Here is a 19,309-nt window from a genome sequence, read left to right on the forward strand (position 1 = left end):
CCAGGCTTTGGCAGTATAAGGCTATCATGGTGTACCAGGGTATTAAAAAGTCCAAAGAGTATGATTTTCAATATGGTCATACATAGAGACACTTCTCTTTCTATTAAACTGATAAGAACATGTTGTATGTTCACAGCTTGCGCCACAAGGGGGTAGTTTCTGTACTCGTGGACAAAGCAGCGCAGCTGAGCTGAGAAACACGGTATCTGGGGGATAACGTTACAAAAAAATGCTTCTGCCCTGGGTGCATTTTTAATTTAGTCCTGCTGATAAAGGTGAGCCAGCAAACATTGCAGACTACTGACAGGTCAGAGAAGTGTATCATAGAAAGCATGCGTGACAGACAAATTACACTGACTGTGAATGTGTGGTGAGAGGAGGAAAAGGTGAGCAGTGAAGTTGTCGGTCCAGCAGTAAATGTATGATGGCACCTTGTCTCACACCTGGTGGAGAAAACTAATTTGTAATAGAAAATAAAGGAAAACAATATAAATCAGTCTTACTCAGTCTTACCTCGAAATAACATTGTTTAGATACCGTCTGTTCACAGCCTGTCTGACCATCAGACTCGTTGCATGTAACGATTTTGCCACGTTCCCTGATATCACCAATGAACAAGAGGCCAGCTGAAATGAACCGCAATCATCCTTTAAATATGACAGCTGCATGTGTTGCTGGTACCAAAGAGCTTAAGTCAGAGTCCTGCACAGGTACAGTTTTGCAAACCTGCTTGCACCTGCAAAGTGCAGTACCCAAACTGACCCGTTACCCACACGTAATGAGACAATGAGATTTTTAATAAACAGTCCCCGGTTATGTGGATGTAATGACTCAGTAGGTAAAGTCAAATAATAAAACAGCTACAACAGTCTGGTAAGTTCAGAAAATGACATCCCTTACTGTAAAACCAGGAAAAGACAACACTTATGTCATATCGCAATATAACAATTAGAGCCCGACTGATACTAGATTTTTGGGGACTGATATTTTTTATACAGAATATAATATATAGACTATATATATAAACACACACTTTTTGCAAGGACCCCTCAAAAGTGATCAACATTTGAGACAAAGATATATAATGGAGGCAGGATATTTTACAGTTAAACTATAAACCTATTGTCCCAAATGATATGAGGGCACTGAGACAGTAAACTGTCACTGTTATACTGAAATATATATAAAACTAAGGGTGTAAAGCACAAGTTTCATCACAATATGGTATTAAATCAATTCTTGTGACAACAATACACTATTTGCTAATCTGACAAAGTCTGCTATGATACGGTTTTGATTATAGTCAAGTCAGGGGTCTGCAATCAACATCAGATGACATCACTGTCTGTCAGTTGCATTCATGCCAATTCACAAAAAGCGACTAAATTATGATTTGACAATTTTATTACCAGGTTAATGTATGGTTACACCCCTACATAAAACTGCCAGTAAAGATAATAAATAAAAACAGAATGCACTATGTTCTTTTTAAAATAGTTTTCATATAGATGCATATAACAGATATGCTCATACCAATATAGACTGATACAGCTGTGACAAGCCAATATCAGAGGAATACTATTGGTCAACTGATATCTATCAGGCTCTAATAACGATACCCCAAATCTATATCTGATCTCATATCATGATCTCAATATTCCCAGTCCTACAGTCTAAGCAGTGTCAGCTAATCTGAGGCAATATAAGGAGTTCATGGTGAAAATAAAAATAGTTTAAAGATGGAGAAAATGTTTTTTTGTTTTAATTTATTTTTTGAGACATATTAGGCCACCCAGCTGGATGTATCCCACGATTCCCTGCACCCAAAACATGTGTAATGTGACAGCAGCAGCCTCATCTGAAATGCAGCCCAGCGGCTTTTATGAGCATCCTGTTTAGTGGCTCCATAGAATGGCTGTCTCTGGTAAAACGTCAGCACCATAAAGACAGATGACAGATGAAGAGTTGGTTTTGGCGCAGGGGGTCACAGGGAGAGAGGGACCCAGCATCAGGAGCACACATAGCTCTATGAGCACTGAGTGATGATGATGATGATGATGATGTCTCACAGCTCAGCATCCTGAGCTGACAGCACCACATGCACCTGCATCAGTCATCCAAACCACTGAAACATCAGGAGAGAAGCATCTTATTAACCAACTTGATATTTTTAAACATACTGGCCTCCACTAATTCCAAACACGCAGCCTTGTGTCCCAAAATCGCAGCCTTTGGGACGGTGAGGAAGGGGATCGATACATTTGCCCCAAGCTAAATTTCTCTGGTGGGACTTCGAGGTTGAAAAGTGATGCAGAACCCGAGGCAGAATCGATAGTGTTGTTGAGTCACACACACACGCGCGCGCGCACACACACACACACACACACACACACACTGCATGAAGGAGCAAACCACACACACAGCAGCAAGAATCTCACACTCTTTCAGCCCAGGCGGGTTTAAGCGCACTATATGAAGACAATGCGGAGACGTTTCTCGGTCGTGAGTCGAACAGAAAACGACGGTGTAAAATCGAACACCTGTCCTCACATTGTCTCTGACACACACACACACACGCGCGCGCGCACACACACACCTTGCTGCCTCCGTGCAGCCACTTTTACATGATTTGTTGACAACAGGTCGAGAATCGGGATGATCTCCAGAGACCGGGCACTGTGAAGTTCCATCCAACACCGATTCACAGCTCAAAGGTCTCGGGATGTCCTTAACATACCCGCGAGACAGAGAGCTGTAATATCTTGTCAGCCCATACAGATAATATAATAATAAGGAGCACGACGTGATATGAATGAAATGTCGCCACTGCGCCAGTGCGTGGCTCCTCATCCAACGCATTCACACTGGACGCCAAGAACTGGAGCTCCTCCAGTCAAACACGGCCAGAGGAGTCACATCACCTGCATACTTTCATGTCAGAATGAACCACACAGGAGCCGTAACTTCGGCGGGTGATAATGGGGGGATGCTGACAAAACCGTCTCCAAAGTGCTGTGCGTCAATGCGCATAAAGCCGCACTGAAGTTTTGAGCAGCCACGGAGGTGCCGCTCGCACAGAGTGACATAAAACAGCAAGAAGTTCAGAATAAACATCCACCAGCCTTACCTTGATAGCCTTCGTAGACTGGCATTTCACCTGATGCGATACGGTGGCGGTTTGGTTCATGTTGGGACGCCGACACAAACACTCCTCCTATCCAAGTGAGAGAAAAAGCAGCCGGAGAGCGAAGCAAAGCAAAAGCAGAGCGAGCCCCCTTCTACAACTCTACAGCTCTGTGGTGATCGGTGTGTTCGCGCTTTGTTCGGTTTGAGCGCGCAACCGCGTCTGACAGCTACTGTATGTATGTGCCTCCTCGCTCAGCGCAGCGCCGTAGGTATGTGCACAAATGACCGGTGATGATTGGTTAGTCAGGGGCGACCGCAGGGATTTGTGAATGGGGTGGCCAGGGGCGAGTGAAAGCTCAGGTGTGACTGTCAAAGCTTAATGACTGAGGACAAATGAGCCCTGAAAGACTTCTACTCACAATTACATGCTTTTGTCCTGTCTTTTTTTTTCTTACTTTCTTTTTTAAAAAAGAAAAGGCTTCAATTTCCCTCTCATAGTCAGAGTGAAATTGTTCCACCTTATATAATGTATTATATTTGGTGTTACATTTACTAATTGTTTATCCAGATATTGAGAAGGGAAGGGTTTAGGGCAGTGTTGTTAGTGTGTCAGTTTGCAGGGCTTCTATAGTGTGGGGGGACCATGGCTCCAGTCACAGCTCAAAATGTCACGCTAATAATAAATGTTCATACAGGAGTTCTTTTGGTGTGCGGATCCTGTCTTTTTGTCTTTTTTTTTTTTTTTTTTACTTTTCATCCTTTTGATATTTTGTGATCCAGCACCTAACTTTTACTTCTTCAACAGTGTTTTTGTGGACCATGGCTACAGCACATCACTGAGACATATTTCAAGTCCACTCAAAAAATCCTGAACACAGAAATCATGAAGAAAAGTTTAACGGTTTAACTCCACAATTCAGGACTTCATGGTTCTCAGTCTTTTCACATGTTTTCAGTAACTATTTTCCAACATAATGCATTTAGAATAAAAATTCTGAACTGAATTCCTTTCAACCACGCATTAAGTCAGCAATTCATCAACCATGTATCCCCAAATGTGTTCAGTGTTTATGATAAAGATCTATGTATGTATATACAGCAAAATACAATGCACATATAAGTATATATAATTTACTTGTGCTTTTGATACTTAAGTACTTTTAATATCATTCATTTTCTGTAATTCTGTAATTCATTTTCTTATTCCTGAAGGGTCATGGAGGGCTGGAGCCTATCCCAGCTGACATTGGGCGGGAGGCGGAGTTCACCCTGGACAAGTTGCCAGTTCATCGCAGGGCTGACACATAGAGACTGACAACCACTCACACTCACCAATTAACCTCACATGCATGTCTTTGGACTGTGGGAGGAAGTGGGAGGAAGTGACTTTCACGTTTACTTAGGTAATATTTTAGTATGATATCTTGACCTTTACTCAGTATGACTTTTGGGTACACTTTTTTACCAAATTTCAAGTCACTAGAAACATGACTTCAAATGAGTGTTAATGCTGTTCTGTGTCTGCTGGATGTGTGAATAGACAACTGCTTGCTAACAGCCATATTGGCTAAAAGGTGATGTTTTTTTGTTTTTTTTTTCAGCTAATTTTACTGCCACTGAGTGTCAGAAAATTCAATTAATACCGCTTTAAGTTCAAGTGAAGTCAATTTTATTCACACACTCCAAAATTCTAAATAAAAAATACTGATGAGAGGACTGGTTCTTTTCGTTCAGCTGCCACTAGCAAACCGACTCATGAACAATTTTCTTGGTTCTGTTCATTATATTACTACCCTATAGTGGTAGTTAACCTGGCTCTTCAACACTGCATGCGCCACCCAGAAGCAGGATTTTGGATTCACTTCCACTTGCCAGTCAACAAAAACTCTAACAACTGGTTAGCAAATCTAACATCACAAGTCCCGGATGACTTTATTTTCTGATCAAGCACAGTGCACACGGCAGGCTATACAGCAGCTTTTTTATATTTGCCTACAGCTATATGCTGCTGCTACAGTACATGCTCTTCTTTGTTACTGTGCATCAATTAATTAGCATTAAAGTGATTATACACCAGTTTAGTCAGGTGAACTATATGTACAGTATGTTAGCATAATATCAACTGAAATTATTAAGGTAATAAAACTACATTGGCACCGGGCCCCTCAACAACACAGGATTATGTAGGAATATTGGAACTGCCTGGATCATTTTATCTTATAGCTTTTAGCTGTAGAGATGTATATTATCAAACACATTTTCACACACTAAAAAACTGATTGGCACAGCTTTCAGAGTACCATAGAGTCTGGGATCATGATAAATATTCTGTTAAATAGTTATCTGTCAGGTTGTGGACACAGTATAGATATATACATCATAAATGGTGTGCTATCTGCTGATAGCACCCTGTGCAGATGGATGTTCTGTTCCATTCAGTGACATCAGGACACATACATTTGTATTCATGTACCATTTTCACTGTACAGAGCAGTAATTTGAGATCATAGCTGGTGCCGAGTGCTTCTTGAAAGTTTGAATCCGTCGCACGAGAACCTACTATTCTTTGGTGTATAATTAATTACTGTAGATTACAAATTTCTGTCACATCTCCAACAGCAGTCCAGTGTAACATCGTGTACATTTGTGAAACTGGAGTGATTCCACACACATAATGAGGCACTTAAGAAGGCTAGAAAGTTATATGCATGCTCGAGAATGGACAGTAATTACAAGCCTTGGGTGTAATGTTAGTCCTGTCTGTAATTTAGCTTCCCACATTTCTTCATGCTGCATTGCCAGAGAATGGAAATAAAATGGATATAATTTTGACAAAGTGCTTGGTTCATATTCATGATCATCACAATTTGTTCTGACGCCAGACGTGACAGAGAACCCTGTCACACGTGTTGTTGACCAGAGGTCCCATTTCACAATAATTCTGCAGGTCATGATGGAGAGACTGGTCAAAAGTGATGCTTCGTACCATTGTGGATCTATTGATTTCAACACTCTCCAGTCACCTAGTTGGCAGGGTTACTCTAAATATATATTCTGATACAATTACTTATTGTTATCGAGGGGATCATGTGATCGCTTGCCTGTGAGTGCGTGCATGACCAGTGGACCCGGAGCTTGTCCACAGCTAATCTCACATACTACAGGACCCATCAGCCTAATGTTTTTTGAGCACATTCATGACTGTACGCTTAAGGACCTCTGAGAGTCTTTAATTTTTTTGCCTTCACACTGATGATAACCATGACTGGAGACATTACGTTTTTGGGTCATCCCCCATGATTAAACTACTAAGCAAAATGTTGGTAAATAAAAAGTGGTTACATTCAAATTTTCATTCTGGGTTGCCTGGCAGAAATTTGCACTTCTAGTTAAAAAATGCTTTCAGCAATCTAATCAAAGTTCCACATTATTAAAGGCATGTAACTTGATTACTTTTCATTAGTTTTGCTTTAACTCAATAGCAAATATGGTGAATTGTTTAACCTAACATAATTTGTTATGTTAATTAAATATATGTCAAATACATCAGAGTGATGAAGTCAGCAAATGTAACAAGATTTAATAGAGTCCTGCAGGGATAACGCATTTCTGTCAGCCAGCTCAGCAGTTAGCGTCATTCTTGTTCCCTCCACAAAAAGCCGACAGGATTTCTCCATTTGGATTTGGAATTCTTGCAGAATATAAGCTGTGTGGCAAACAAAAGTCTTTGATACTTACACGTTTTGTACAGCAAGACAATCTTTACGCCGCCACCACTTTTTGAAGCGTAAATCCAGTATAAGTAAAAAGCTCATGTTAGGCTATAAACAAACTACACCCTGGTCACATGATTTCAGATCACCACTACGTGGCTTGTGTTGGGCCGTTACGATGGTTAATGTCTGTGACAACCACTGTAGCGTCATTTTGCTACATGGTACCAACCATATTTGCAAGACGCATAAAAGCTTCAAAATTCACAAATGGGGTTTTTGCTGATGTATTTCACAAACTGACTAGATTAGCTGGTTTCACCTGAAGCCAGAGTGTTTTTGTGAGACTCTTGAAGTCCTGTAATGTGTGCACACTGTGCCTAAGTATATCTACAATCTTTCTTTTCAGTAACTGTAATAGAACACAGATGGCTTTTTTGTATCCTAATCACACAACTACATTACACAATTTCATTACATGTAATCTGTGACTCTCCAAGCCCACCGATAATGCACATCTTATTTCACCATTCATGTCAGCAAGACTTTTGCATCATCTTATAATGAAGCCAGCTTTTATCTGTTTTTTTTCATATTTCTATCTACTTCACAAAGAGAGAAAATTGCCAAAATTTAAGGCAATTTAAGTCTTGATTGCTGTACTCATGGCTAGAACTCCAATGTCCAGCACTAAGAGACTCAGGATGATATCTCAGAACTGTAATGTAGTCTTTACATTTGTGAAATGAGAAATAGAGTGAAAGGAAGTCTTATAGCTCCTCCATAAAAGCCATCAGATTGGTACACTATATTAACAGTATAGTCAGATAGGAGTCTACCCAATTTCAGCACGCCTAATTCACTATCTGTGACACTATATGCATCAATAATAGAAATGAACATTGAAAAATAGCCCAATCATGAATGGTAGGGCATACAGTCTTATTACACTGCTGAGGGAAACTCTCAGTTACAGGGGAAAGGCGCTGATATGAGGTGATTCCACAGGCAGAGGAGAAATATGTTTCTTCATGACACGGTGAGTAAATGTGTCTGCAGTGGCCTTCAGAAGCTGATAAATTACACTCGCGCAGCCCTCTGGTGTCATGGCGTTTCAGCTTTGCTTCTTGGTCGAAGAAAAAATCCCTCTTGTTTTCCTCTTTTGTCTCGTTTCTGTTGTCCACGCGTCTCCCTGGGTCTTGCTTTGCAGATAGTTGTGGCTGAGCATGTCGAGATATTCAGGGACCCTCTGTATCAAAGGAGCGGAGGTTAATTGAACAATTGTAGCACATCTGTTTCCCATCATGCACGGTTATCTGGGGGGTTCATTAGAGGAATGTTGTACACCAACCCTGCCCGTTGCATCTTGACTAGCTTTTTGCCTTACACATGTCTCGGGCTGCATATCAATGTCTGTATATGGGGAAAAGCCTAACACCACACAAGATTACACCATTCATTTGTATTCATTTTTTGCACGCTGTCACATCGTCCGGCTGTGTATTAATGCCCAGCAATAGCAGCATATTCAAGTACATTTAAGCCTTTAAGCTTTGATGTAAACCAGAGAGTTGATGCTAATACTAGAAGGAGGCTACACTCCATTAATTAAGGTCAGCTGATTATATGCAACTAAAAGAAATGAACGTGCACAGGCAGGTGTAAATGACTGCAGGAGGTTGCTTGTACATGTTCAGACTTTCTGGTAATTACTTCCCATGTGCAGATGTACATTGGCAGATGAATACCATACCTTCACCTCTGAACACAGCAACAGCAGCATGAACTTTGGCTCCAGGCCACTCAGATTGTTTTACTAGATTTCTGGTCTTTTAAAATAACTTTAAACTACAATATAAACATTTTTTAATCATATTTTTAAGTCATATATGAAGATGTGTTGCTGAAGTGCGGATGAAAAACGCTTTAAGAGATTTTTGATGGATTGACAATTCGGGCCTACTGGATCCTCTATACCACCTGCTGTCATTGACTGTGCACTGTCTACTCAAAGAGAACTACTCTACTTCAAGTTACTGTGGGCACTGTGAAGAATTAAAATGCCAAAAAAAGGTGAGGAAGATTTTGTCACTCTATCTATGGTTCATGAGCTGCTGGAACAGCAAAAGGCTTTTTACAAGGAATTACTTGAGCAACAAGAGAAGAGCTACAAATCTTGCCTTCAAGTGATTGCTGACTCTGTGTTTGCACGCATGGACAATCTTGTGAAAGATGTATTGAACATGTCCAAAGACATTCAAGATCTTAAAGCTAGTCTCCAATTTTCACAAGCAGACTTGGATGACCTGCAAGCCACCAAATCATGCAGCACTGATAAAATCCAAGTTATCTCTGACAGCCTTGCTGATTACCAAACTTCCATAAATAATCTGTTTGAAAAAATGGATTATTTGGAAAACCAGTCAAGAAGAAACAACCTGCTAATAGATGGACTGCCAGACTCAAAATCTGAATCTTGGAATGAGACAGAGATCAAGGCAAAGAAAGTATTTTCTGATCACCTTAAAATAGACTCCAAGCTCATAGAAATTGAAAGATCTCATCGGACTGGAAAATATGACCATGCTGGACGTCCCAGATCTATTGTGGTCAAACTGCTTCGATACAAAGACAAGGAAGAAATTTTGAAAAGAGCTAAATCACTTAAAGGGACTAACATCTTCATTAACGAGGACTTTTCTGAGAATGTGCGCATGAAACGAAAGGAACTGCTGCCGCAACTCAGAGAAGAGAGGAGGAAGGGGAACATTGCCTTTCTGAAATATGATCAACTAGTTGTGCATCCTCCCAGATCTAGTTAATCTCCCCCAGCTATCTCTCAGCAACAAATTTAACAGATTTCTAGATATTATGTCAACTATGAGTATTGTTGTCAAGCTGTCATGTGTGATTTAAATAATTCAAATTCTATTTCTTTAGAAGATTTGACCACTGAGTCACAGGATTTAACTGACAGCAAGAATATGATATATAATGACTGCTTTGATCCAGATATAAACTTCCTCAACTCAAGAAGACACCAAGGTCTATGCAGCTACTACAATGAAGAGGAGTTCAATATATTCACTAATAGTTTACTAGATCAAGGGCATAAAAATACTTTTTCAACTCTTCATTTAAACATACGCAGTTTACCAAAAAATTATGACAATTTTTTACAGTATCTGTCCACCTTAAATCATACATTTTCAGTGCTTGCTCTATCAGAAACATGGCTCACTGATGATATAGCTTCTGCCTATTCAGTGTCACATTATAATGCTGTGCATTCATGCAGACAAAACAAAAGGGGTGGAGGAGTTTCAATCTTTGTTGACAGTAATTTTCAGTTTAGTGAGAGACAAGAATTTAGTAATAGCTTTGACAAAATTGAAGTAGAATCTATTTTCATAGAAATACCAACTTTCAGTAGTTTTGGTGGGAAAAATGTTATAATTGGTTGTATTTATCGTCCACCCGATACTGATGTTGGTATTTTTAATGACGTTCTGTCTTCTACTGTAGAGCTGATAAGCAACAAAGGAAAGGTATGCATTATTCTTGGAGACTTTAACATTGATATACTTAAAAGAGAGTCTACTTTTTCAACTGAATTTCTGAATATTTTTTATGCATCATACTTTCATCCTCTCATCTACAAACCAACTAGAATAACAAATAAATCTGCAACTTTGATTGATAATATATTTACAAATTATTTTGATCATATGATCAGTTCTGGATTATTGTTAACTGACATTTCTGATCATTTTCCAATATTTCAAATTTTCTTAACCAAAAATAATCCACAAGACAAGTTTGATGTGAGGATGAAATGTCGAAAGTTCACTAATAAAAATGAAGACTCATTTATAGCTCTGATGGAGGAAGCCTCATGGGATGAAGTCTACAAAAATCAGGATGCTGAATTAGCTTACCTTACATTTATGAAAATTTTTACATCCATATTTGATAAATGTTTTCCACTCGTTGAATTAAACAGGAAAATTAAGTTTAAAAACTCTAAGCCATGGATCACGCCAGGTCTACAAAGATCTTCAATTAAAAAAAATAAATTATACAAAAAATGTGTTGTTAGTCCCACCCCATTTAATATTGATGTTTACAAAAAATATAAGAATTATTTCACAAAATTACTACAAACTGCAAAAAAAAACTACTTTTCAGAAAAATTTGAACAATCCCGTAATGATATAAAAAACACATGGAACCTCATTAACGAATTATTGAATAAGAAAAAAGCCTCCACAACTATCCCATCTCAATTATTTGATGGTGTGAGAAATTATACTAATCTTTCTGACATAACAAATGGCTTCAATGATTTCTTTGTAAATATCGGTCCTTCCTTAGCTAAAGACATAGAGAATACAGATGAATCCGTCTTGGTGAATATCAGTGAGCAGTATCCTCGTATCAGTATGTTTGATCCCCCCACCTCTAAAGAAGTACATGACATTATATTGGATATGAAAAATTCTGGTCCAGGACATGATGAAATTAGAGCTAGTCTTGTAAAGAAGGTAGTCTTGTCTATTGTTGAGCCCCTCACCTATGTTCTAAGTCTATCCCTAAAAACAGGTGTTGTACCAAGCGACCTTAAATTAGCTAAAGTCACTCCACTATTTAAATCAGGTGATTCTAGCACATTTACTAATTATCGTCCCATATCTGTTTTACCTAGTTTTTCTAAAGTTTTAGAGAAACTAGTATATTCAAGAATTAAAAAACATTTAGATGAGAGCAACATACTGTACAGCCATCAATATGGTTTTCGGAAAAAAATGTCAACTGAAATGGCTCTCTTACAGCTTGTTCATAAAATCTCTACAGCTTTAGATAATAAAAAAATTTCTCTTGGCATATTCTTAGACTTGTCAAAAGCCTTTGATACTGTTGATCACAACATCCTTATTGCTAAGTTACAAAAATATGGCTTTCATGATGTTGCTCTGAAATGGTTGACTGATTATTTAAAGGACAGGGAACAATATGTATCTATAAATATACAAAATTCAAATAGAGCTAAGCTGCTTTGTGGGGTTCCTCAGGGTTCTATCCTTGGACCTCTCTTGTTTTTGATATATATGAATGATTTACCCAGGGTTTGTAATAATGTCCTGCCTCTTTTATTTGCTGATGACACATGTCTTATTGCTTCACATGAAAATTTTGGCACTCTGATTCAGGAAGCAAATGAAGAACTGTCATCAATCTCTAAATGGTTTCAGATGAACAAACTCTCTCTCAATATAAATAAATCTAATTTTATAATATTCTGTAATAAAAATAAAAAGTATTCAAAAGAAGAAGCCAAATTATTTATAGACAATATTGGAATTACTCAGGTTCCTCATATTAAATTCCTTGGTGTCATAGTAGACGAAAAATTAACATGGAAATACCATATTGAATTTGTCTGTAAAAAGACTATGAAGTCAATTGGAATTTTGAGTAGAGTTCGTTCATTGATAAATCATTCTTGTATTCTAACTTTTTATTACAGCTTAATTTATCCTTATATTATGTACTGTAATACCGTGTGGGCTGCCACAAGTCCCACTTTTCTCAATATGATTTTGTCAGTTCAAAAGAAGTTTTTGAGAATGATGAGTTTTGCTAAAAAATCTGATTCATCTGCTCCTTTTTTCATAAAATACAAACTGCTATCAATTTTTAATGTAAACATATATCAGACTTGTGTGTTCATGTACAAATATGTACACCTAACTCATCAATTGCCGAGCACTTTTCTGAATTTTTTTAAGTTTTCATCAGACATTCATTCCCATTATACAAGACACTCAAAAGACTTCCATCTTCCATATTGTCGGACTTCCCTGAACCAATACACATTGAAATACAGAGGACCATCTCTTTGGAATAATTTACCTATATCTCTACAATCAATTTCTACATTATCTTTGTTCAAAAAACATTTGAAAAAGTTTTTAATGAGCAAATAGCAGTTTTAATAAGCTTTTTTTTTTCTTTTTTTTTTTTTTTTTTTTTTTTTTTTTTTTTCTTTTTTTCCCTTTTTTGTTTGTCTTGTTTTATGTTTGTTTGTTTTTTTTGTTAATGCATCGCACCCTGTATGCTTCCATTTCTGTATATCAGTTTTATATCTATTTAGTCTTGACACCTTGAAGTTGTCAATATTAATTATATAGGGGAGGTATCTTTATAAGCCTTTTGGCTTCCAACCTCTCCTGCACAATGTTTTAATCTTTTGTTATTTTTTTGTCTTTGTATATATATATAATGTGCAAATAAAATAAACTAAACTAAACTAATTAATAGGGTGTGCAGTGAGCTCAGTTTAAATGTGTGGGGTTGATTTCATGCAAGGGGGCGTGTGTACTGTGACTGAATCACCGGCGTCAGGTTGACTTTAATCCGTCATGCCTGAATAGGTGATGAGAGCGTGTATGGATGTGTATACGGCTGCATACAGGAGTGGGTGTGTTTGTGTTCACGTCTTTTACTTAATTGCTTGTGCGAGCATCTGACTTACTGTCTGCATGAAAGCCTGTAAAAAGCATTGCCATGGGAAAACTTTATCACTTTTATTAGGAGAGTTAATGTTTTCATTTCAGGATTGCATGCTGTCAGGGCTTCTGCGACAGATTGTCAGCGTTTGATGAAGCCATGTAAGAACACAGTGGATAATCTGAACAATTCACTGCAGTCAAGCTGAAAATTAGAGTTTTATTTCTCAATGTAAACTGTAAACTTAAAAACATGATCTGTAAGTCCCCATCACTGGGGGTGTCTCACATTAAGACAATAACAAAGACGTGGAGTAGCTTGGGGTCATGGGAGTTGTTGTATTCATTGTTAGACAACCAACAATGCAGATGAAAGTCTATCAGATATGATTCACCCACTGTTGTTGATGTGTTTTTCACTCACAGGTCTACAACAGAAACGCTTTCATTTTTATCAGTGCAGCTGTCAGCACCAGCTCCGTGCGTCTCCCATCCCAGCTGCATCTGATGGGCGTAAAAGTGACCTGAAGCGTTTTAATGTGATTTAATGGTTTTGTTTTGTTTTTTTTCATAACACATGAATAAATGCAAGGTTAGTGCCCAGTAGAAAGGCAATGAAAACATATTTTGTCCACATTTTATTACCAAGGCGGAGCACAGTGTGCTCCTTAGCCCAAGATCAGCTCACTCCACTGTCGTCTAATCTCACAGACTCTACCTTCACTTCTCCAGCTGCTGGAAGCAAGACACAGGAATTTACTGGACTTTTTCTGCAGTGTTGTCGTAGGCTAACTGTACATTTACGTGATGCTGATGTAAGGTTTGTCGTCTGGACAAGGGGTCAGGCAGAAATCATGTTCACCAATGAAGCTTTCTTTACATTATGTTTAGTAACATTTACAGCTTGCTTCTTCACTCTCTGACATAACCAACTTATCCTGTGTTTTCCCAAAAGTTATAGCCACTAGTGTCTGTTACTGTATCTATGACCTAAATTAAGGATTTCTCTTGGTTTGAACGTTGTTGGAAACATTTGGGACAACTCAACACATATAACATATTTTTAGTCCCTTCTAGACACTTTAATGCAGAAATGTTACATATTATAGCTTTAAATGAGAAATATGTAATATATTTACTAGTGTATTCACAATTGCTCCATTTTAATAGTTACTGACTACTTCCAAAATGTAGTTCAGTAGTAGTGGGACATATATCATTTATTTCTCTCAATAACAATGATCAATTAATGTCATAAATGTCTCAAATACAACCAAGAGACCATTCATTAATGTAGGCGGGGCCAACATGAAATAGTTCTTGAGAGGCTGCATGCAAAGAGCTGTGATCTGATTGGACTAAAGCCTCAGCAAGCTTGTCTGAGCTGGAGACTCTTTGACTGCAGTAACAACACCACTGCTTTCTTCATGGGATAGCAAGAGTCTTGCCTCCTCAAAATACCCAAAATTTTGTTTAACTTGGCTAACCAAATATTGACAGTTAGTCTACAATGATGCAGTGTCAGCTAGTGGTGTTGATAGTCAACTAGTCAGCTGTGAAAACACTTAATATTTGCTTTACTGAATCAAAAATCAACATCATATGTTACCCAGACTACCAAGATGAAGAAGAAATCCTGTTTCTTAAGGAAAGTTTTAACAGAAAAGGAATTTTGTGATTTCCGCTGCGTCAATTTTCTTTCAGGGGCAGGGCAAAAAATAAATGAATGAAAAAGAAACAATTAATATTTAGACAAGTTCACACCAGAGGGGCCAATTATTGTGTATCGTTTCCTCAGAATCAAAAGTAAAATTAAAAGTATTTCTCATGAAAATTCTGTTGCAATGTACTTTAGCCATTTTCATTCAGAAGTCACCAAATGCAGGCAACAGAAACTCTGAAATATTTTTAAGTTTTGAAATCCCCTCTCTTTTTGAGGTCTCAAGGTTGGCAAGTATGCTTCTCCAACAACAATGCTGCAACCAGCATATTCTTTCAAAATGTTCATTTTGGTGCAGAAGGACTGGTTTGTTTTGGCACACTGCCTATTTTCATGTTTATTCACTTAGATCTAAAATACAGTCTTATGTTAAACATTTGCCGAATCAATTAGTGTCTCGTTATGAGTTGTAAGAAATCATTAGTAATCATTTAGAGGAGGGGACAGGGAGAAACAACTTGCTCCAGCATTTTGAATTTGGTCTGCAGGACCCATTTTTGAAGGTTAGGGTGACACATATTTCACCTTTACTTTCCATCAGGCTGTGTGAAAGTATTTTAAAAAGGGAAAAAAAAAACTTATTTAGTAATTCATGTTTCAAAGGCATGCTTTTAAATAGTTCTGGTACATTGTCAGTGTTTGATGCAGCTTTGTTAGAACACAATGGATAATCTGAACAATACAGTGCAGTCAAGTTCCATTTCTCATTTCCTGTAAAACTCAACATTTTGGAAATAAAAAAAAAGATCTAACAATACAGCAATTGGTGCAATCTGTTTAATACTCATTGCAATAATAATTAAATAGTACAATACACTGGCATCAATACTGTGTTTATGTATTTATACTGTGCATTCCAGCCAACCTATACTTTTATTTATAGAACAAAGATCTCCATAACACTAATCCCACATTTTCAGCATTATTATGTGTACCACTGTTGTATATTGAATACATATATTTACACATTTCTTTTGTATCTTTTCTTTTTGTTGTATATATTGTATATTGTATGTATATAATAAGATAATGCACATATTTTGTACAGATTTTTGAATACAAACTATTTCTATTATGATTCTTATCATTTCTATAAGCATTTCTATAAGCTTTTAAATGAGTGCAACTATAACACAAACAGTTTTTCACAGTAGACACCAAAACCAAAAATACCTATTTTCCTCTTATTTATAGATAGTTTTGGTGTGTTTGCCAAGTTTTAAAGATATCAGCCGTAGAGATGTCTGCCGTCTCCTATATAATCTGCAAAAAGTCAACAGCAATGTGTCACTGTCTCACAGCACAGATGAATGCGTGCATCTACTCACTGACAAGAGGCTTGTGCATGTGACAGCATGGGATGTAAACATTAATGGCGTCTGTTACATCAGCACCACTGAGGTTGCTGGCGTTGTTAAAGAGTTGGTTGGTGTAGTTTGGTAGAAAGAAAGTAGTTCCTACATAAAACCGCTCACAACAAGGTCTGTGAATCATCTCAAGTAACCAGGTTGTGATTTCTGGAAAGAGACATTGCTGTTGACTTTTTCAAATGGGTGCTTTGAGCAGCACAAGCCGTGTACCATTTTGTTCCATTGTACTGGAGAGAGGGCAGACATCTCTGAGGCTGATGTCTCCAAAATTCATCAACTCAGACCAAAACTACCTGAGGAGTTAAACAGCACTACAGGTAAGAGGAAAATACACGGTATATTTCTGTATTTGTGTTGAACTGTCCCTTTAACACCTGCATAATTCATATTTTTAGATATGCACATCTCAACAACAAGAAGTTCTACTCTGTGTTGCCGGTGCATTCAATTAAACATACAGCAGTGAGACAGATTCTAATCACTCTTCAATAACTAATATTTCCTCCTTCAGTTGGCCATAGGCAGACTGCTACAGGTGACACGCATGACTGAGCATGCATGCATCATGTATAAAGATCCTTTCACTTCCAGGTTTTGTTCCATCACTACAAAGCATCATTGTGTGCACAGCACTCAGTGCGCAGTGAGTGGTGGATGGGGCTAATAGATCTGTAGTACCTGCAGGCAAGGGTAGATTTAACCCACCAGATGAATGGCTGCCTGCCTTCTCTGCACACTGACAGAGCTCAGCATTATAGCAAATCTTGAGAGCTTCTCAATACACGAAGAAAGAAGAAACATGCTTTGGCTAATGGACATACATAACTTATAGTTATGTCCATTGGTGTTCTGTTCTATTGGTGTCCATTCTACTAAGATACTGTACAAACTGCTACATGCCTTCAAGCTCCTTTAATCTACTGATATCTGAGAGCCATACAAGTATAGCTACCGATTCCATTAACAGTATGCTTCTTTGGAGCATTACAATAGGCACTGCATGCACATAGTAGTGGCTAAAAACATGCTTGACAGAGGACTGGGCTGGGGGGAATATTACATCAAACCAACTGTTTGACGGGCGTTTTTTTTTTAAATAGGTACATTGTTTTCTTTTGTATGTGGCCTACTTATAAATTCTTATAAGGTTAATTAATCATTTAATCATTTTACAACAGCATTGTACAATTACATGTCAGGTGTAGTTCATTCCCTGAGTTATGCTGCTCACAAAAAACATGCACAAAAATCATAAATAATAAATTATGTAAATAAAATTATTTTTTTATGGTGGAATTTAGGAGTCTCCTGAGCAATGAGGTACAATGGAGGGACAATTTCTCCCACCCCAGTCGAAAAAACCTGGACATGGCCCTGGCCTCAAAACATCATCAAAATTCAACACAACGCAACAATAGTTTAATCTTTAAATAACTTTGGATCATAAAGTAGTCTAGAAGGCTGATTTTGAAGCCATTACAATTAATTCTGTAGGAGTTTGTTGAAATACAATGTATGGAAAAGACTAAAGACTAAAATTGGGTGGTAAATTCTTCATGCTTTTTAGAGGGCGTGGCCAAATGGGTTGGCCGCCAAATGTTATATCAGACAAAAAACTTTTAGCACAACTAATGTGAGTGCCAAGTTTCATGTGCCATCAATCATGTCTAGCCCCTAAAATGTGATTGAAGAGGACTGGAGAAGGAGAAAAAATGATTCAAGCTGCAAGGAGCATTGGATGGGCCCTCGTATCCACTGGGATGTGTGCCCACTGCAACCCCATCACCAGACCAGACCGGTCAACAAAGCTCATATTTTGGACATTGAAAGGAGTTTGATGCCACTTCCTGTCTCCACTAGGTGGCTCTACAGAACAGCCATGAATTATATTTTATGTTCCAGTGTATTAAGTGCAGACAACACTGAAAATTTCACATAAATAAAATAAAATGATGACTGTCATACAAGGCTTGCTTTCTGTTATCAGTAGGTGGCGTAATGAGTATAACTCCTGATTGGGGTGTAAATGTGATCATGAAGCGACTCTTATCAAACGTGAAGGGAGTGATTGGACCATTTATACTCAAATTACAGTAACTTCCTGTTTCACGGTGACACATCAAATGCGACACCATGCTACGCTCTTCAACAATAGCCAAATCTTTTCAGAACTTTTGATCACAAATTAATCTAGATGGCACGCACCAATCTGACCAGTTCTCTTAGGGGAGTTTGCCAAAACTGACCACGAAATTCAAGAATTGGCTGACTTCCTGTTCGGTTTAGACTGTGGCTCCAAGAGAATTTTTTTCTACATCTGGACATGATACATGTGATTTTTCTGCATGTTGATGAAACATACCATAGGGGCTACTTCATTGAAATTTTGTAGGGGGTGCTATGGAGCCATTTTGCAATACCGACTAAATTGTTGTGTAGATGTATTTAGGCAGGGTATGTTATGAAACTTTATTTTGCGACCGTATTTGACTATGAAGCGTAAAATTAAAACAACTTCCTGTTTCATGGTGAAACATCAAAACTTGACACCACGCCTCAGTGACATCCTTCAACAACAGCTAAATCTTTTAATAACTTTTTAACAGAGAATTACAGTGACTGATAGGACACTCAACATTGTGATGTCACAGTGAAGTTCACCTTTGACCTTTACTATAAAGATCTATTTAAAAATCCGCAGCACGGGGTGCATCCATACCCTGGCAGCACCTCAGGAGGAACCCTTGACTGGCTACTTCCACTATGGCGGCCAAGCTCCGTTCTTCACTCCAGAATCTTTCAGACCTCTTTCACAGCAACTGACATAAGTTAGGGGCTATTTTTGATGTCAGTGAAACAGGCAGTGTTGTG

General features: G+C 38.0%; 1 protein-coding gene across 1 annotated transcript in view; it reads right to left on the bottom strand.

The window, feature by feature from the left end:
• dpp10 (dipeptidyl-peptidase 10 (non-functional)) overlaps positions 1-3,345 on the bottom strand; it is a 292,988-nt gene extending 289,643 nt beyond the window's left edge. The window contains exon 1 of the mRNA XM_084724499.1: positions 3,128-3,345. Coding sequence (XP_084580625.1) covers positions 3,128-3,187 — 60 coding nt within the window. The 5' untranslated portion in view covers positions 3,188-3,345. The remainder of the gene's footprint in view (positions 1-3,127) is intronic.
• Positions 3,346-19,309: the final 15,964 nt, after the last annotated feature.

The sequence above is a fragment of the Lutjanus erythropterus genome, chromosome 8 (assembly GCF_056507025.1).
Source record: "Lutjanus erythropterus isolate fLutEry1 chromosome 8, fLutEry1.hap2, whole genome shotgun sequence".
NCBI classification, from domain to species: Eukaryota; Metazoa; Chordata; class Actinopteri; order Lutjaniformes; family Lutjanidae; genus Lutjanus; species Lutjanus erythropterus.